The sequence below is a fragment of the Priapulus caudatus genome, unplaced genomic scaffold (genome assembly GCF_000485595.1).
Source record: "Priapulus caudatus unplaced genomic scaffold, Priapulus_caudatus-5.0.1 Scaffold571, whole genome shotgun sequence".
NCBI lineage: Eukaryota > Metazoa > Priapulida > Priapulimorpha > Priapulimorphida > Priapulidae > Priapulus > Priapulus caudatus.
The window spans coordinates 158,147-179,304 of record NW_014577632.1 but is presented as its reverse complement, the minus strand read 5'-3'; the positions used below and the strand labels follow the sequence as shown (position 1 = coordinate 179,304).

Below are 21,158 nucleotides of genomic sequence, written 5' to 3'. Positions count from 1 at the left end.
GCAGCAGCAGCACTGGTGGTGGACTGGTCCCGCTCGCGGGTAGGGTGGGGGTGGTGGTGTCGTGTATGGTGTGTAATGTGGGCTGGGGGTTGTGGTGTGTCTGGTGCCTCGTCGTGCGTGCGTGCGTGCGTGCGTGTGTGTGTGTGTATGTGTGTGTGTGTGTGTGTTGGTTTGTATATGTGGTGCGTGCGTGCATGCATTGGTATGTGCGTGCGTGCATGTCTGGGCGTGTGTGTCAAATGGCACATGTATGTATGTGTGCTTTCGCACGTGCAGGGGCGTAGATAGCGGGGGGGATGGGGGGGATGCATCCCCCCCACTTATTGACGTGGGGGGGATGGCGTGTACAATCACCCCCCCCTACTTTCAGGAGGAAAAGGGGGGATTCAAAATTTTCTGGGGGAGGACCGGCATACCCCGCATGTTTCTTACCACCCTCCTCGAAAACCTGCATTGGCCACTGTCGAGCGTAACAAATTGAGCACCCCCACTTCAAAAATCGTTCCGCGGCACCTGTAGAGTACTGCTAACAAAGATTATGATTATGAATATTTGTATGCATATCAAAAGTCAAATTTGAGTTCATCTGACAGGGGCGTAGATAGCGGGGGGATGGGGGTATATACCCCCACACTTATTGAGGTGGGGTGGCTTTCATCCCCCCTACTTTCAGGAAGAAAATGGGGAAAAAATTTAATATTTTACAAACAATAAATACTGGATATTTATCTACAAATCCGTCATCGCTATTCATACTCTCCTAATGTATTATTACAGAAATGGAACGTGACATACATCTACTGTAAAATGGCTGTAACTTGTTCCAAGAATGACATTATTTTACTGAAACTCAGATGGTTAATTTTGGACGCATTCCCCATATACGATTTTTTTTTCAAAATCCTTAGTCTTATCACTGCTCACGAAAGTTAAATCCTTGCTTCATTCAAAATTAGAATAGACCTATTGAGAGTTGGGATATTGAATTTTCACGGGGATTGAATGGGAAAATTCAATTTCATCTCACTTTTTTGGTGGGGGGGATGGGGGTTCTGAGACCCAACCGGAAGTATATTCTCGATTTTGTATAAGGGGTGAAAATGTGTGTATGCACATGAGTGTGTATAAGAAAGGGGTGACAGAGGTGTCTCTAAGGTGTGTGTGTGTGTGTGCGTGCGTGCGTGCGTGCGTGCGTGCGCGTGCGCGTGCGTGCGTGCGTGTGCGTGCGTGTGTGTGAGTATGTGCGTACACATGAGTGTGTATGAGAGAGGGATGAAGGAGGTTTCTCTACGTGTGTGTATCTGTGCGTGTGCGTGCACGTGCGGGCGTGCGTGTGTGTGTAGGGGTTAGTTGGGGAGTGCGTGTGTGCATGCACATGAGTGTGTATGAGTGAGGGGTGAAGGAGGTGTCTCTAAGGTGTGTGTGTGTGCGTGCGTGCGTGCGTGCGTGCGTGCGTGCGTGCGTGCGTGCGTGCGTGCGTGCTTCACACAACGATGTACAGCTCAAGAAGGAGAACATCGAGAGGCCACATTGCATGTGTTGGTGGAGGTTTGTGCTGACCAGTGTTGCTGCATCCTGCCGACGCAGCTACTCACACAATTGCTTTCACTCTGCTAGTAACATTCTAAATAGTGAGGGGACCACAGTTTGTTTGTGCTATGGTCCACATATGTAACATTACTTAATGCCACAGCACAGAGATGTTTTAATCGTGACAAATCTACATATGCTTCTGTCAGTGTCTCAGAGGCAATATTCTCTACAACGAAGTGCTCTCTGTGACACTGGAAGTATATATTGAATAGTAATTGCTGGTTGCGCTGCTTGCTTGTTACCTGACGCTTGTTGACAGTTGTGCTGTGAGTTTTAGCTGGGCACTGTATTAACCGCGTTATCGGTTAAAGCTGCCATTCTCTTGCGCAACGGCCTTACAGGCTATGACAGCCCTCGGTGCGAAGGTACATGCTTTGTAGCTACTAGACTGCTTGCCAGGCTGCTTATTTACATATATAAGCATTAGCTGCTGATAGGGATTACCACACCGCCTGCCCACTAACTCACCTTTATTATATAACTTTATCCTATATAATATCCTTATATGTTCCTCTATGTTGAAACCGTCAGTTTTTTCACAGCCATTGCTTCCAAACCAAAACAAACACAAACAATCAGGGTTGCCTCATCTATATTGTTAGATATCACAGGAAATTTTGTGTTTTAGCCTTTACCAACACTGGTTTACTAGTTTCAACACATAAGGTTTCAGTCATGCGGCAATAAGTTGTAAAAGAATACATATTAAAAATCAGTCAACACATTCTAGGCAACTCAAACGTAAAATCCACCACACATGTTTTCACCGCCCCAGCTTCTACCACTGGTATTCCCTTCCTCTCTATCTCAGTTTCCAGTTTAGACCACATTTCTCAACCCATTAATGCAAGCGTTACACTATGCATAACCACTAACCAAGAATTTACACAATATTGTTTATTATGGATGAATATTAATCAATCAGTAAATACCTTTAAATAAAAATTAATATCAAATCCTGAATTCCACGTTCGCCGAAGCGACCTATAAGCAGATTTATCGCATAGAGAAAACCAAAGTGGTGAAGGGAATACCACTATATAGAAGAGGCTTTTACCAGGCTGCTAGCTTACCGAGCAAATGAAACGTTTTTTTTAAACAACAACAAAAGAAACCCCTCTTACGGCTGGCATGATGCCCTGTATTATACCGTTTTTAGCATGACTCCCATCCTCCTGGCTGCCTTACTAACTGATCAGGGTATGCTGAAAACATGGAACTATTAACTTTACACTCAGTGCCTGCCTATGATACCTCCAGCTTCACTGCCTGGCCTCACTTGTTCTTTGTATCATTCTCCTGTGTCGTCCGCTACCTCTCCTGGCCTGTCTGCCACTGCACCTGCCCGGATTGCTCGCCCTCGCTGTCTCTCCTCCCTGTTAACAGGATCCTCTTTACTCTAGGGGCTTCTAGGCTCTATTTTAAGTTTAATTTAGCGTTAAAATTCACGCTACACTTAAAAGTTTTTATTGGTTTAACTCACCATTAGAAATATCTTTACACTGTTTGTAAAACTACGCACCCTACAGTTTTGATTACAACGACCGGGTCGCGCCACTCCAAAGCGCACGATCTCGAAAAGTTGCGCGCAAAAACGACTTTTCAGCCAGGGCTTACAGACAGGGTGATTTCTTATTTATTAATTTAAAAGCAAAAGGATTGTAATATCTTCATAACGACATATAGTTTCAGTTACTATTACTTGGATAAATGTGTCCTAAACATGAAACACCTCGTTCGGTTAAATAGATTTAGGCTATAAATATAATTACACCTTTGTGATTAGGCACTCGGTCTGTAACATGCCCAAATATATTGGTAAATCGCGCAACTTATTCACGGTGGCCAGCCACGGCTCGGCGCGGTAGTCAATGGCCCGTGTCAAATTCGTTCCCAGCCTCCCCCTAGCGTTGCTGTATAATTAATTATAACCATTAAATTCAGCCGCGTATCTGGTAACAAAGTAGAGTGGGCTATAGACGAGATTTGTTATACCGTGTAAGTACAGTTGTATCTGCCAGCTAAATCCTAGACCCACACGAGTCTAGGTATTCCTTTTAAGCGACTGCCCTGTGCTGTCAGCCTACCTGCTGCCTGCCTGCCTGCCAACGTGCCAGGTCTGTTTGTGTACACCCCATGCCGCTTTTCTTGACTGCCTGCTGGCTCTGCCCCGTGCCAACTGCCCAGTACTGCCTTTGTGTACATCCATGCCCTGTTTCCTGCGGCTGCCGGCCTGCCTAGCCTGCCAACCTGCCGAGTTTGTTTGCCCCGTACACCCCCTGCCCTGTTTCTTGACTGCCTGCCTACCTGACTGCCTGCCTGCCAACTTGCCAGTATGTTTGTGTACATCCATGCCCTGTTTCCTGGCTGCCTGCCTGCATCGCTGCTGCCCTCCTGTCTGCTTAGGTGCATACCTGTATGTTTTACTGTCTGCTTCTCAGCTTGTCTCTTTCTTCATGCATACCATCACTGCCCATCTATGATCTATGGTGACCTGCTACACCTATGATATCTGTTATCTTAACCATCCATGACCTGTGTCATCTAATGAGCTTTGGAGAGAATAATGTCACCCGTACCCGTGTCATCATGTGATCCCCGTAGAGAATATTGTCATCTATCCACACATACCTGTATTACCATGTGAGCTCTATAGACAATGTTTTCTGTCCACCGATGCCACTTCTGTCACCACCGTGTACCCCTTGGAGGGACTAATGTCGTTCGTGTCACTGACTATTTCAGCGAAAGGAAGTGAAGCCAGAGGAACCAGCGCTGCGTCGGAAAGCAAAATTTCAGGAACTTCCAGAAGAGACTCAGGAAGAGGTCTGTGACCTATGGTGTACTCGATATGGCATACAGTATCTTGTACGGTCATCCATTCTCCCCTGACTTGGCGTAGTCAGGGACTAATATAGCTGCTTAATATGGGGAACCAAGGCTAGCTTAGCAAGCCTAAAAAAAATTATGGGACCGTTGGCGAGCGCAGCGGACCGAAAATGTTTTTTAGGTATAGGCCCGTAGATGTATTATAACATTAAAATTAATAACATCCTGTTATATAACACAATTGTTTTCAATATATCCAAGGATATGTTTTATTTTTACCTCAGATAAGTAACAGAATGAACCACTAGATATATTTTTAATATTACATTTAATTTTCACAATTTTCAGAGCTCTGCTAATTTTGGCGTTTTATGAATTTTGTAATTTGGGTGCCGGTATTCAGTATGAAAAATGGTTTGGATTAGACCCTGATAGTATCTTGGACCACCATCCGTTCTACCCTGAGAACACCATAAACATAACCCGAAACATGGTGCAGAACGCTGTCTGGTTGCCAATTCTCATCAAACATGTTCATGCATTCAATTCTACCCTAAGCATGGTTCTCCCCAGGCCTTTAATGCATGTCTGGTTTGACATGCCTTAAAAGCTGAAGCTAACTCGCGACATTACGTAAATCCTCTGACATGCCTTTATTGCCTCATTGACGTGCCTTAAAATGGCATGTTCTCGCAGCAAAATGTATAGTTATACCTACCGTGAGCTCGTCTATGTTGCATAAATTCACTAGACCTCATTTGTGTTGCTACTTACATAACATTCCTTTACAAAATCTAAACGAGAGTACTTGTCTTATGAAAGTAGCGCCACAGTGATGTTTACACATCCGAGACACAGCCGAGCGATCGCTAACAGTTCTTTTCTATGATAAAACAAGTTATAATTCATTATTATATGTTTGTTCAGTACAAAATTTTGAAATTTGTTTAAATCACACTGAATGTTTTTCGAATCCACATTACTCACATCACATCTCTCCCATTACACAATGAGCAAACAAATATACACGGTTTTCTTTCCAGGAACTATTTGCGTTAGCGTACCCCCTTCGCTCAACATAATTTATGTGTATCTATAAGCCGAAATGACGGAAACTCTGTCGGACGTTGTTTCAAAATCCTCTAGTTCGGAGCACATTTCTGACTCAATAAGAACATTTCGTGATACTTGCATACTGCAAGTATGCTCACAGTAGGTGTATGTAGTACGGCTTTTTGTTTATCCACTTTAATGTCCAGCTGTGTTTACTTTTTATCATTCCCAACACAATCATGCTGCGTTTTCACAGCTTGATGTATAAGTCTCTGAACTGATAGAGTACTGTACCCAAAGAGAACTGATTACTTGTGTATTAGTGCTGCTCGTGATATGCGTAAATGACTGCAATTAATATTCGGGTATGATAGCAGCCCGATTGCCAGACATGTCTTCTGAAGTACCTGGGGCTAGAACCCTGCCCAATGTAGCTATTGTTTATTCACTCCCTTGTCCTTCCTCATTCAATTCCCTCTGCTCTCTGTGCTCGTAGATGTGTTTAATTTTTTTAAACGCGAGTGTTTGTCGTTGCAGAAACATCGCCGACTATCGCGACCCGTGTCTGCCCCCGCGCCAGATACGACCCCCGTCACTCAGGTTCCCACAACCGAGAACAGGTACGGCGGCATGGCGACCCCCTGCGAGGAGCTCACGTGTGCAGCGGCCATTGCACGACTGGCCGGCGCGCAGCGCCATCTTTTGGTGGCTAAGGAACTTTTTGCAGCGACGTGCCAGTCATTGTCTGCACTCTTTTTTTCTCGATCTTCATGCAGAGAGCTTATCTTCTTACTATTCATGGCTGCTTTCTGTGTTGTTTGGATTCGGCTCGTACATTTCGCATCCAAATTATGAAATTCGAATGCTTTTGAAGTCAGATCCTTTGTACATTCCACGCTCGATGTTGATTTAGAAGTTCCTGATGTTGAATCACATATTTATAATGTTGAATTCGATATTTTTATTTTTAATTAGATATTTGTATATGTCACTCACTATCTTTCTCCCCGTAAGTAGTCACATTGTGATTTGGGCATACTTGTAAACTAGTGTGGCTAACTCTTTTTTCAATACCTTGCATGCATATAAATATCTTGTGGTGTGCGTGATTGTTACAGTGCGTGTGTTTCTCCCTTGTTGCATGTAGATATAGCTATCCAGTCTCACAACGTTTGGCAAATAGAAAACTATCACAGCCCTACTCTGTACTAACACGGAAAGTTATGGCCAGAGGCAGCATTACCGTGCCGGCAAGCATTGCCACGACGACGAGCGTTGCCACGACGACGAGCATTTCCACGACGACGAGCGTTATGACGCCGAACGTGACGACGGCGGCGGCGCCGTCAATGGCCGTTGCCGTGGCGACCAGCCCGCCGCCGTCCGCCACCCTGCTGCATCTCAGGCAACGACTGAATGAGATCACCGAGTCGACAGCGGTTACCATGACGACGGCAACGGAGAGGCGACACACCCGGAGGTACATCAGCAGCGCCACCTACATTGACAGATACCCCTTCCCTCGCAGCCGCTGCTGACACACGTTCAAGAGATGCCATCTGCCACTGCCACTGCCGCTCCCCCTTTTATCTGTAGCGCATATGTGCGCAATGCATGTACGCTGCATGCTATACGCGCACGTTTTTTGGCTTTCGTGTGTACTTTCTGTGTGCTGCGTGGCTGATTGCATGAGTTGATCTATCTGTGCATGACCACTGGCTGGCACGCATTTCCCCCCCCCCCAATTTATATATTCCCCCTCATGTGTGCATGCCTGATTGATATCTTCAGGGACCCAAAGTCATTGTTGCACCTCTGTTATTTGAATGTGGGAGTGACAATGGCTAGCACACCTCTGCTTTTCCTCCATAAATGAGCTGTATATATCAGGTCATATCGAGCCCCTGACCAGATATACGTGAAACCAATCTTCCGTAGTTGAGTGGTGGAATCTGGACTGTGAGGCTGAGAAGCTCATGCACGTACACCTGTACAAACGCAGGGCAATTGCGCGTGAAATGTGTCTGAGCCACGTCGGCTGGCTTCTGAGAAAAAAGCCGCAGAGCTGAAACACCAGCATCCGTTCGCACAAAGCGCGCTCACTGTGAAGGATGACTAGACTGCTTGTTGCATTGCTGGAAGCTGATGGCTCGCCGTGCGACCATGACTTGAGTGGCTGGCATTTTGCGAAGGCCATATCCCAAGTTCCCCGTCAGCCCACGAGCGTATGATTCGGTGTTATATCTCCCTATTACCACCTCGTTAGCATTATTTATTTATACCTGTGAGAATACAGTCAAACCTGTATATACTCACCTGTAATTAGGCAGGTCACTCTAAGCAAGACTCCAAAAATCCTTTGGAGACAGGTGACGATTCTGTATCAATTGGTGGTTTCACGGTATTACTGCCATTCAAGGGAAATGCCACAAGGATCCTTCATAGACAGGCTAACACAGGTTTGACTGTAGGTCTGCATGTTAAACCTAATTGTGAGAGACTTATAGCAACAACATTTTAACATCTGACCGGCGTACATTTTAAACGGTGCTTGGTAATACTAAAACAGCGTGAAATGTATATAGCGAAAGTACATAGTAAGTATAGCGGTAGCTAGTAGGGGTGTAACGATTAACCGCGATTGAAACTCTATCGCGGTACATCCCGTTCGGTTCGGTTTTCTTTTCTTTTTTTCCGTTTCGGTTCTCGGTTCGGTTCCGGGAAATAGATTCAACCCACTCTCAGTTAGGGGGCGCACACGGCGAGCAAACAGCTCAGCAGTCAGCACTTACGCCAAGCCCCGTCCCTCGCACTATTCTCAGCGTGTGCGGGGTGACAATGCGTGAGATTTTGGTCATTCGTGCCGCTGAAGAAAATATCCAATGCGTTTGATATCGTGATATATAATATTATGATAGGTATTATTATTAGCTCATCTGACATAGTCGGAAATGCAGAATTGCGGCACAAATCTAAATGGCTCGACCTAGGCTCGTGATAGTCGGTATATAGCATCATGCGCCGAAATTGGAGGTCACAGGTCAAAGGGCAGTGTGGGAAAAGTCAGATATCAGACATTTTCTGAGGACGTGGCCTAACGGACAGAGTGGAAAACTTTTTTGTTTCAGCGCTGACTTGCCATTTTTATCACTTTATTGAAAGGACCATGAAATGTGCTTTCCACTGACGTGCGAAGAGTAAATGTCTGATAACCTTTTGACCCTCAAGAGGAGGGTTAAACATGGATTCCTGAACTGCCTCAATGATGTCACAGTGTTCTCATATTCATGGCACATCCATAATCTGGAAACCCAATATGCCTCGATAGCCCAACGGCTACAGCACAGGATTACGGCTCAAAGGTCCTTGGATCGAATTCCATCAGATTTTTTATTATTTACCTGTTTTCTGTATTTTTCTATCTTTATCCATTTAACTATTTCTTTCCAATTAAGGAAAATGTTTACATGATTTATTTACAACAATTTCATAACAACAAATAATTTTTACAATTAAATTATTTTTTTTTAATATGGTTAGGTTTAGGGTTAGGGTCACATAAAACAGGAGTTTCAGGCACGCGATTTGTATCGACCAATTGGATTTGGGAGGTATGCAGAATGCAGAAGGTTGCTGAAATGATGTGTACGCAACTGCGTATCTGTATATCTGCGCCTAACAAAGGTGTCACTACGCACGACGTAAATGTTACGTTTATAACCGTAGCAACAGACCTCAGATGAGCCCAGACGCTCTGCGGCTCTTGTTATTCAAAATGGAGGGAAGATTTTCTCATCTTGTCAGCATTTTTACTACTGAAAATAACCGAACCGAAGAGCAAAAACCAAAAACCGAACCGAATCGAAACAAAATGTATCGTTACACCCCTAGTAGCTAGTATAGAACTCTACTCACATACTGCGTTTGATACTAAAACACCGTTTGCACTATGCCCATTTGCACTGATTATTATTAGCAATGTGTGTGTCTGTGTGTGTGTGTGTGCTGACACAGCTATGTGACTGTGTTGTTGTCCTTGCTTGGCTGTGCTGTAGGTCAGTGGTGCCGCCTACTCCGGACGAGGAATCTGAGACGAAGCGCAAGGCGAGGTCGCGTCTCGCGAGACAGACGAGACGCTCGACGCAGGGCGTGACAGGAGAAGAGATTGCTGAGGCGCAGGTGTGTGTGTGCGATGTGAGGTCACGGCCGTGTAGGGGGGTCATTGTCATGACTGAGGTCACCGCTGTGTAGAGGTCAATGTTCATCATGACTGATGTCATGTCCATATAGAGGTCATTGTCATGACTCAGGTCATGGTGGCTGAGATCACTGCCTTACAGAGGTCATCATGGTAACTGAAGTCATGCCTTAGTAGAGATCGTTGTGGTTACTGAGGTCACGCCTGTGCTATAATGTCGTATAATCTGGCTGTGCTGTGTCATCATGCTGTCTCTATTGTTCGCACAGCAACAAATGGAGCAGTGGAAGAAGGACAGGGAGAGGAAGCAGCAGGAGGAGCAAAAGCAGACAGAGAACAAGACTCCGGAGAAATCTCGAATACCGAGTCTGCTCGACAAATCTGCTGTAAGTACCTGCTCTGCATACATGCGTGCGTGCATGTGTGCGCATGTGTGTTTGTGTTTGTGTGTGTACCTGTGCGTGCATGCGCGCATCCGTGTGCGTGTTTACGTGCAGGCACACTGCCATTGCCACCACATGTAAAATAAACATCATCGACAACATATTACGCTTCTGAGATTGAGTTTCGTCATATCAGTGAGTAAGAATGCTCATAATAAGTGAATAATTGGTCATGGTTAACAAAATGCTACTAATTCTTTGCGGTTTTTTATTTGTTTCCCTGCACATGCATGTAAGTTGCTTTTTTACTGATGTTGATTTTACTGCAATTTTCGACGAAATCATTTGCGAGTGAAGAAGTCTCTAACGGAGCGTCGTTGTCACTGTAGCAGGACAAACCCAAGCTGGCAGTTCCGGAAGGCAATGGTCCTCCTCTTTCACCAGGAGGCAGAAGGAGACTAATGGGGCAGGTCGGCACGTCTACACCCGCGGCCACGCAGTCAGTGAGTCAGCCCGTAAGAAAGCCGGTAGGAAAGACGGGTAAGTTTTCCAGCAGGGCGTGGAGACGTATGCGAGATGAGAGAGGTAAACGGGGAAGGCTGGACGAGAGATAAGGAGAAACGATGTTGGGGTTAGTGAGTTCTAACGTTAGTGTTTATACCGAAATTGTCAGGTATTTATTTATGGTAATTCCATTTATTTAACCTGTTAGTAATAGCAATGTGCTTAAGTAACTTCCTTCAGCTTGACAAAGACGACTAGATGGGTTATCGAAATCGATGTAAACCGGTTAAATTTATAGATTAATCATGATTTTTTTTACACAAGTCAAAAGATAATCTATATCATACTGTTGTAAGAGTATGTTTAGTTGAGCATGAATAGGAGTTGTGAGTACGTAATGAAGGTAAGGAGTACGTGAGGAGTCTTCTGTGTTCTCAGTCAGAATGAGAGTGCAGCATGCAGAGAGATGTGTAAACTCGACGTGGAGTGCGAGAGGAGGCTGCGTTTGTGATATCAGTGGCGAATGAGGAAGGCAGACATACTCTGTTGATGCAGCGTGTCTTCCTGCTTTAGATGACAAGGAGAATGAGCAGAAGCCAGATAAAAAGCAGCAGGAAATGGAAGAGATGGAGAGGAGGCGAGAAGCCAACCTGAGGCGGAAACAGAAGGTGCGACAGCGACGCGGTACTGGCACCATAATAGCAGACGTACGTAACCCAGGTTTATCACGCACCGTCACCATAATCTTTGCTTCCTACTTTTATCTTTACTCTTTATCTGTGTGTTTTCCAACTCATCCATACAATTTGGATGAATTATCCATTACATGATAGCAGAATATTATGAGCACAAGAAAATAGTATAATATAATCAGGAGTGAATAATAATAGTAATAATAATCTATTATTATTCACACCTAATATAATCTAGGACAGACTTGTAACAGAGTGTTTTACAGTACAGTTGTACCGATTGTCAGATGTAAAATTTCTACAGGGTGCATTCCTTAAAAGAAAGGTAAATGCTGATAGAGAATGCCAACTGTTTTGCTGCACTGGATTGCAACTGTTTACTGCACTTAAATTCATCTCGATTGCAGGAAGATGAAGAAGAGGAGGAAGAACCCACGAAAGTGCTCAACTCTAAGCCGGAAGATTCGAAAGTTAGTGTTTCACATTTGTGGATCGGTGACTCACGATCTTTACGTGTCGTGGCTTCGCAAAACACCTTGAGCTTGCTATGTCATTCTCGTCGGCTTGTGCAGTATCGCAGTATTGTTGGCATTGTTTACTGTTCTGTGCTGGTAGGTGGCACCACTGACCACTTACACTTGACAATTTCATGCAATATCACAGTATCGTTGGCATTGTTTACTGTTCTGGCATTTTTTACTATTGATGGCACCACTGACACTTGATCTGTTATCTGCAGAATCTCAGTGACAGATCTCGAGCGCAGCCTGCGTCCATCAGTGAACGCTTCATGATCACGAGGAAACCTTGCTCTCAGGAAGACTTCAAAAAGGTGAGTCTACATCTACGTTTAATCGTCGTGGGCTAAATAATAGCGTCCGTAGTATAAGTATAAGTATAAGTAGTATAATAAGTAGTATATAATTAGTATAATAAGTAGTATATTATAAGTAGTAGTTAATAAGTAGTATATATTAAAGTAGTATGAGTATAAGCACCGTCCGTAGTGAACCCCATACAGGGAATTGCAGTTTAGTGTTAACCTTTTAGTGTTACTCCGACCTCGATCTACCTTGATTATTCCCTCTTTTTTTTAATTAGTTAGAGCTACCTTGTCTATAGCAATCTCCGACGCTATTTTTTCACTGAATCATGTCAAATTATAAATATCAACATTGGCACTGGTAATGTTATTTATTTATTTATTTATATATTAATTGCTACCGTGCCATTCCTCTTTGCCATTCTAATATTGCCCAATATTTTCCTCCTCCTTTTATCCTAGTCTTGAAAAACATGGAAAACAACCCTCAATTGATCCTCCTGACACTCATTCAAATGACCTTTGTTCAAATTACTGTCCCTGTACTGTGTAAAATTGCACCCGTGTAAAGTTATATGTTTCATACCATTGCATCAGAAGTGTTATAACATTGATCATATAGATCATATATAATATAGATCATATATATCATAGATCATATATATAATCTGATATGACACTCCTGGTTGCGTGGTATGGTCGGTGTAACTCTATAACGTCCATAGTAATAAAAACTCCGCGTGTAAAAGTGCACCAGTGTAAGGTTACGTACGTTGACCCACCGCGTGGTGTGGTGGGAGCTGACAACATCATAGCAGACTGTAACATGCACTGGCTTACATTCTGACAGCTCTATGAGGATACTCAGTCAGAGAACAGACAGCTGAAGGACAAACTGAAGACCAGGGAGAGAGACCTAGAGGAAATCAAAAAGAAGTTGGATCAGGCGTTAGCGGTGAGTTCGTGGCGGGTGTGTCGTACGTGAGATTCGTCAGCTAATTGGGGGGGGGGGGCAGGCGCTACTATTGCCAAGCACAGCTTGCACGGCAATGATGCTTAGGTTTCCTGACTGATCACGTAACATTATTTATATTTATATTATCTATTTATTATATTTAATAACAAAACACTTATAACACAACTTTACTAACCATATAAAATGACATTTTTAGCAGTCTGCTTCCTTTGCAACTCTTACTGCACTCCACGAATGAAACAACCTTGGATAAACAATGAATAGAGAAGGACTGGGGCAGAAATTCAACACAAATGACTGTCATAAGGCGATTTCACATGTATAGAAGACTGACCCATCGAAATAGCCATGTATTTTATTTTCGATCAGGGTATTAATTTAAATCCCACTGAAATAACGGCAAAAAGTGAAGTCTTTCTTAATTACACACATGCGTACGCATAGGCGCATGCATGTGCACAATCACAGATGCATGTATAAAAACACAAACACTTGCATAGGCACGCACATGCATACAATATTGACCAATGTTGAGGTGTACAATGTTTGTGTTTTTGTTTTCCGGTGCAGCTGAAGAATGGCAGTATAGGGCAGCTTGCAGCCGAAGCTAATAGAAAGGTAAGTGAGTGATCGACGGTGCTTTTCTTGTTTTCGTGGTTTCTTGCCGTGTCAGTACTCAGTAGTCCCACATGGTAGCAGTGTGCTATAACAGCATATTCGTTTGTGAGTGGTCCTTCTGTAGCGAGAACTGTACCCGGTGAAACGTCTCACCGTGTAGCAAGCCAATTCAGTCACCAGGTAGCGCTACTGGCATGGCTTCGGTGCATTTTTTTCTTGTCGTGGAGTGCTAGGCGTCTCAAGTGCAAGCGTGTTCAAATGTGGTGCGGCGATTTTTTTCCTCTTATAGCAGGCGGATGTTATATTGTTTTGCTGCATTTCATCCTCGTGCTGTCATAGACGATGAATTTAGTGACAGCCTGATAGGCATTTTTGATTGAATGATTGATTGGAAGGTAACATGTCATCCTAAATAATGTTCACACTCAGGTTAAACTGTAGATCTGTATTGAGAGGGACGGCTGTACGACGCAGTTGATAGCGGCGTGTTTTTCCCTCTCTTCTTTTTGTTATTATAGTATTAGTAAATGTTACATAGACGTACAACGGATAGTTTAGATAAATAGCAGGATGGCATAACCTCTGGTCCTTCCCATGAGTGGCCGCCCAACGTGTCACCCGACTGTGTGTTCTCTGGTAACTCAGTAGCACTTTCCTACATTCTTATTTAGCCTCATAACCGCATTATTTGGCTAGCTGTATCATGCTCTCGACTAACAAATAGATACTTTCATGCATCCATCCTCTGCTCGCCCTCACACTCCTACATGTGTCAGATCGCTTTCTATCATCATCCGTTATCATCAGAAATATATCGCCGGTCTTTTCCCTTGGTCATCGTCATGCGATTCATCATACTCCATCATATGATCATCTCACACTTATCACTCTGCCACTTTCCGTCCCTAACCCTATCTTCTCTCCCTAACCATGATCACGTGTGCCCCCATCACTCATCTGTCGTCCCATTCATCTGCCTTAATTGCGCTGCCTTATTCCTGATGTTTTTCCCTTCTGTCATTAATTGCTTCCTATACCTCCCCTTTCTGGCACCCTTCACCTTCCATCTATACTCTCTCTCGTTCCTCTTCCGTCTAGCACCTTTCCCTTTACATCTATATTTCCTCCCAATATTTCCCTATCTGGCAAACTTCCCTCAATTCCTGCCCTGCCACGTCCTTGATTCTATCCTCATTTCCCCTTCTCCTGCGCATCCTCGTCTTGTTAAGAGGTTCTCGCTGTGATGTGAGATCCGCGCGCTCAGCGCCTACATCTGTGCGTATTACAGGAGAGGCGAGCGCTAGAGATGAAGATATCCGAGCTGGAGGAGCAAGTGAAGGTTTGCCGTCGTTTCGTGTTTCTCTCGTCCGCTCGCCCCCCTGCACCGTCGCCGCCGCTCTGCGCTTTTCCTGCCGCCTCGCTCTTCGCTCGCTCGCCGCACGGACTCTACCGTCGTCGCGTGCGCAGCTCCGCCTCCTCTCTCTGCCCTTCTCTTATTCTTCTCTGTGCGTTCGTGTAGATAGTAATGCGATGCGGCCGGAATTACTTGTTGTGCTTGCCTACGAACATCCTCGACACTGCGTCGTGGCGACGGCTGTGTGCTTATGCATGCTCGCTATTACTCGGGAGAGTTCGTTGAAGAGCAGTGTATTCATTTAATTTGCTGTGGGTAGCAGCTGCATATATGTATTTGTTTCGCCGGGCGATTCTTTTCCGTTATATTCTTTGCCAGATGGTAGTGATTTCGTTTCGTAAATAATCCCTACGCACTGTTCTGTTGACGACGACGTGAAACTCGCGCGGCATACGAGGAACGAGCGGCGAGCAACTCTACCCGCTAGAGGGCGCCGCGGCTGCCACGTGCTGACGTACTTACATGTCTTTCAGAACTTCGATAACATAAAGGCCGAAAACCAAAAATTGAGAGATGAGAACCGAGCGCTGACTCGCGTTGTTGCGAGGCTGAGCCGATAAGCTCAGAATAGGTAACGCACGACGTCACACGCGGTGCATGCGCGTGCTGCCACCTGCCGGCGAACAACACAAACAAACCGCTGTGTGTGTCTGTCTTAACAGCAGGCGGAGGGTTCGCTGTTTGTACGATGCATCGTGCTGTTACTGACGTTGTTGCTACGTTGACGGGCGCTTGTGTTTCGCGATGTTTGTCGAAGCTATTGTCGAGCATGATGAGTTGCCGGGAAGCAATTTGAATCGAGCTCTAACGATCGTTCAGCATGAGAGATGTATTAGAAGTGTGCGCGTGATCATCAGTCACCGGCTCGGATAGAGACTCGCGAAATTAATAATTCCCAACCACCTAGCATAACTACCAGCAACAGTAGTATTTGATATATTAAAAACAACAATAATATTATTATTATATGTTATTAATTATGAATAACAACGAATTTAAGAAAACAAATGGAGCGAAATTGATAAATGTAATAAGAACTGAAAACCGCTAACACGAAAAGAAAGCGATTCAGGCGCATGGTTTCAAGCATGACACACGTATAACTGAAACACCTCACTACTGGATCAGAGCTAGACACTAATGGCATGTGAGCGACTGTACTCTCTTCACGGGTGGCGACTTTAATATCGATATATTCGCGTGGAACCACACTACATGTCTCTGCTTGTTAGGATAGGTTCATGACTTCATGTTAACTGTTTCTAACCCGATCTAGTTCAAGTCGACATCGGTGAGCATTATTTTGTGATAGAACAGTGGCGCCCCCTTCTGCTCGCTTGCTAGCCACGCGCGATGTAATATTGCAAAAGAAGAGAACAGCTGCTTGTAACTGTCTTGCTTGTAATATTGCTTAGCCTTGTGTCATTGATCAGTGTTAATATATAACGATTTTGTTTCTAGGTGAGACAGGATGGCTAGATAGAGGTCGCTTGTCTGTGTATTCTGTGTGTCTGTGAATGCGTTACAATTAAACACGTCCTATGTTTTGCAATACATTTCTTTGTTCATTGAATTAAAAAGGCTTACGTTTCAGGCAGCTAGTGTATACATTATACCTGGCAGGGAGACATGTGACGTGTAGAAAAATGTCGTCTAGTGTCATTGTGCTTTCCATTATGTAATAGGACATAATAAGATGATGAGCTATATTTAATAGGTGTGTGTGTATGATATTCGTTGCTCGGCTATGGTAGTCTATTGTAATTCACAATCACATACCTACAGCTATATTGCTCATAGCTGTAAGTTCGAGGTGTCGTTTCGCAGTGGTTTAATTTTTGTGAAGTTCGCAAACGCATTCACCGACCGCGAAATTAACCACTCGCGAAATTGTCCGTCAAGTCTGAATTCGCGAAAATATCTGTACGCGATAAATATGGCGTATACAGTAGTTGTTTCGCAGTTGTTTAAATGTCACGTCATTTGCGTCGTCGATCGGCGAGGAATTGGTGTGTTCTAACGCGTGTGTCGTGCGTTTCAGGAGATGGATGCATTTCGCAGCGACAACCAGCGTTTGAAAGAGGAGAACGCCGCCTTGATACGAGTCATCAGCAAGCTGTCTAAATGAGGAGCGCGAGTGATGTCACTGCCGGACACCGACGGATACCGACGGACCCCGGAGAAACCTTTTCCATACGCTTTTCGTACGTGTCGAGGCGAGAACGAGGTCCGTGTTATTCGAAGGCAGGCGGCGTTCGTTCGTTGCTTAATTGGAGCTAAGCAGGTGTACGTAGGTGTACATGTGCATATACATGTGCATGTGCCTGTACGTATATGCGTGCGTATGCATGTGCATGTGCGTATGTACGCGTGCGTATACATGTAGTTGTACATGACGTAGATGTTACGTCAGGTGTTCATAACTGCAATGTTTCCTGAAAGATTTGTGGTGTGCCCAATTATGTGTCTGCCGTTCGCACTGGTTTTCGGCTCGTGATTTTACACGTTAGATTCGTTTAAAAAAACGGAAAAACGTTTTCGATTTCTTCTGGGTGCGGAGGAGGCATGTGCACCTGCTACGGTTTTTATGCACGCGAGCTTGAGACTTGGCTTCACGTTATTATAGTAATGATTGTTCTCGATCGAGTTGCCGTACCTGTGTTTTAATAATAATCTGTATCATACACGTAATTTTGTATCATATCATTTATTATGTACAGCACACAAAATACACATATCTCCGTGATTGCAAACAATTGAGGCTTACATGATTATCAATTATTATTTGCATTTATGAATGAATTGTGCATAGTTGCCCCTCCTGAGATTAGCTGGAGGAGATAAAAGCTGCGTAGTCGGCTGCTGCTGCGTCTGCGCGCGAGGTCACGGCGTGTGGAGATATTGAGTTGCAAAGACCTGCTATGCAGGTTAGCGGCATCTCTGGATCGGATCTCTGGATCGGATTTCTGGATCGGATCTCTGGATCGGATTTCTGGATCGGATCTCTGGATCGGATTTCTGGATCGGATCACTGGATCGGATTTCTGGATCGGATCTCTGGATCGGATTTCTGGATCGGATCTCTGGATCTGCTGCAGCTCCACCGCAGTATTCATCGAGTTCTAGTTGCTTGTGCTTGATGTGACCTTCAGCGTATGACCTCTGTGTGTGACGTCATCACGTTGCACCCGTCGTAGTTGCCGCTGCACCATAGCTGGAAAGAAAACCCAGCACTGCTATCTCGTGGCGCGTCTAGATTTCTCTCGCGCAACTTTCGCAGAACCTTTTCGTGAAATTCGTTCGGCGACGTTCTCGTCTTGGCGTTCTGTTTTGTCGATGGTGTATGTGCAGTGGTCCATAGCCAGAATTGTTTCCAGGTTTTGTTACCTGTGCGTCATCAGCATCGATGAATTGCACGCATTTCCTGATTTCGCTGCTGTCATGAGACGTAGGAATGTAGGCCAATATCTGGATCAACATACACTCGGTTTGGTTAGCGCGCACACCGTTTATGTTGATATACCGTGATGGATTATATTGCTATGTAATTCTGTAGGTTGTATCTCGTTGTATCATACTTATACCCGCATTATATGCTCATATTTTGCAACCCGCAACCCAATGAAAATGACTGCCGAGTCGGTCTGTCTGCAAATTACAAAAGATCAGGTAATGTGATTAAGACATCGACGGCCGGCACCTACCCTGTTAATCGGTGTTGATCTAGGTGATTGGTAGTGGCGATGTTATTTGATCGTTGTTGGTTTGTTATTTGATTAATCGACACACGGCGTGCATGCGATTTTTGACTAGGATTGTTGTTCTAGTGCTCTTCTGCGTGAAAAGATACATTCTACCAATTTGATATTTACTATCCGCTTCGCTGTTTGCATGTAAAGCCTGTAACCACAAAGGCACTGGTGAGCAGCAATGTGGAGGCCGCATGCTGCTGTTTTCACGCCTACCGTAAATTAGGCCTAGCTTGTGGTTGCATTACCGACTGCAGTGCCTCTATATTTATACGCAGTCATATTTATTCGTACCGTAGTCTTTTATAGCGTGGTCACCGCATAGTCGCGTGTAGCATGCCCTCGGCTTGCTGCGGTTGATGAAGTGAGGGCTTTTGTACAGAAATTATATGCAGGTACAGAACAACGTTATTGTTATGGAAAAAATATCGGTAACTGTGAGCTTCGATTCCGCTGTTCTTTGTTTGATTTTGCGATGATTTGCAAATTAACCATAATTATAATTGTTTATAGAGGCAGTTCACAATTATCTGCATTATCCCATTTGTAAAAACACGAAATAATGAATAGGGGCAACCGTCCCCCTTACAAAGAAATACAAATTAGTATCCCTCCAGGGCCAAGTTACTTCCCTCCAGATTAAAAAAATAATTATTATAATATGTATACTTTTATAGGGGGAGTGGTCATGGAAAATGTATGCTTGTGATAATGTTGATGATTGCGAATCTCTTAGCAGAACAGAACGAGTAATATCTGACGAGAAACGCAGCTGTTATAATCGTAACAGATTTATTGTCAACCATGAGGAAAGGAAACTGAAATGAGCAAACTGCCGGCATAGAGACCGGCACAAAATTGCTGTGAAATAATAGACACTGCCTTTATATTATCAAAATATTAATTTATATTTACATCTACTGACACCGCAGAGCTGCCACATAATTATATATATATATACAATCAAGATAATTAATATTGCTGTCACATAATGTTAGTATAGACATCCCTAATGTAGACGTAATTACAGAATTAACGATGCATTATGTCAGCATGCCAACCAGACTACACATTTTGGTCATGATTGTTGTTTCGGCTAACCTAGCTTCTACAAGTGCACAAAACTTGTCACGTTCCTATAAAACATTGCAGTGTCACAATACTCCTGTCACATGGCAGTAGGTTTTGTCCCTACCGACGTGTAGATAAAGCAGTCGAATTTGGGCTCTATGCGACAAATGTAATAAAGCTAGAACTAAGTCACTAAATAACAAGTTCCAAGCTGGCGATTTAGCAGGGTGAGCTACTTTTCAGGAAAAGATCGAGAAATGTGTAGTTCCGTTTTATTTGATGTTTTAGGGTGTGAAAAGAAACGTGATCTTAATGCTTAAAGAAACTGGTTGATATGCCAATAACATTTAAATTAACTACAATTAAAACTACGTTTAATTATGGCAAACACGCATTTCGCAGCAACGCGAAAGGGTCCATTACATACAGCTACAAGAACGTTAGGTAAATTCGATTAGGTGTTATAATTAACCACGTCCACATATTCCATATAACTACACGGCTATGGACAGTGAAAAATATGCCCGTTAACATAATCATCAGGAGAGAAAAAAAATAAAAACGTTTTCACTCACTCCTGTAATAATGCCTAATTTTGTGCATTCATCTACAACATTGATGATTTATTTTTCCAACTACATAATCATGCTTTCACGCCATTGAAAATGATTGCTAAACTCGGTTGGGCAAGCTGCACACGCTGAGGCTTACTGCGATGTCATCACGGCTACAAGTAGTTGCGACCACACTACCAGCTATTATCAGATACCAACGATCATGCCAGTGCTCTAACACCACAGCTCGCATCGCATCATTCAGATCACAGAATAGGCGATAACACCTGTGATAGCAAAGCAGTACATTGTACAAATTTGTGTGTACCCTCTACATGCCACGCACAAATGTTCCCACCCTAATGAAATGGATGTTGCCATTACCACGATCGTCAGCCGTTCCTAGTTATCACACGGCAATAATTACTAAAAAGTCTTTGGTTCTAACCCAACACATACATATATATATTCACTGCCTGATACTAAAAACACACCAAAATACACAATAGAAGAAATCTTCAAAGTAAATAGGATAAGGTCACTTCGAGTCGTAATCGCCACTGTCGATAAACCCATGACCTTAATCTATATCAATGAGCAAGTTGGACATGATTGAAGGTTGAGACAAGTATTCCAGCTGAGACATGAGAGGCACAGAACATTCCAACAGCCCACCTATCCATACGGTTACTCCCTGAACT

At 43.9% G+C, this 21,158-nt stretch overlaps 1 protein-coding gene across 1 annotated transcript in view; it reads left to right on the top strand.

Moving 5' to 3' along the window:
* LOC106811758 (protein phosphatase 1 regulatory subunit 12A-like) overlaps window positions 1–19,280 on the top strand; it is a gene marked incomplete in the record, with an annotated part of 85,163 nt that extends 65,883 nt beyond the window's left edge. Inside the window, 13 exon segments of the mRNA XM_014815478.1 lie at window positions 4,339–4,419; window positions 6,013–6,095; window positions 6,623–6,955; window positions 9,531–9,654; window positions 9,943–10,059; window positions 10,446–10,596; window positions 11,134–11,267; window positions 11,660–11,722; window positions 11,992–12,084; window positions 12,926–13,030; window positions 13,622–13,669; window positions 14,958–15,008; window positions 17,125–19,280. Of these exon segments, the coding sequence (XP_014670964.1) occupies window positions 4,339–4,419; window positions 6,013–6,095; window positions 6,623–6,955; window positions 9,531–9,654; window positions 9,943–10,059; window positions 10,446–10,596; window positions 11,134–11,267; window positions 11,660–11,722; window positions 11,992–12,084; window positions 12,926–13,030; window positions 13,622–13,669; window positions 14,958–15,008; window positions 17,125–17,211 (1,470 nt within the window).
* Between the last annotated feature and the right edge of the window lie 1,878 nt (window positions 19,281–21,158).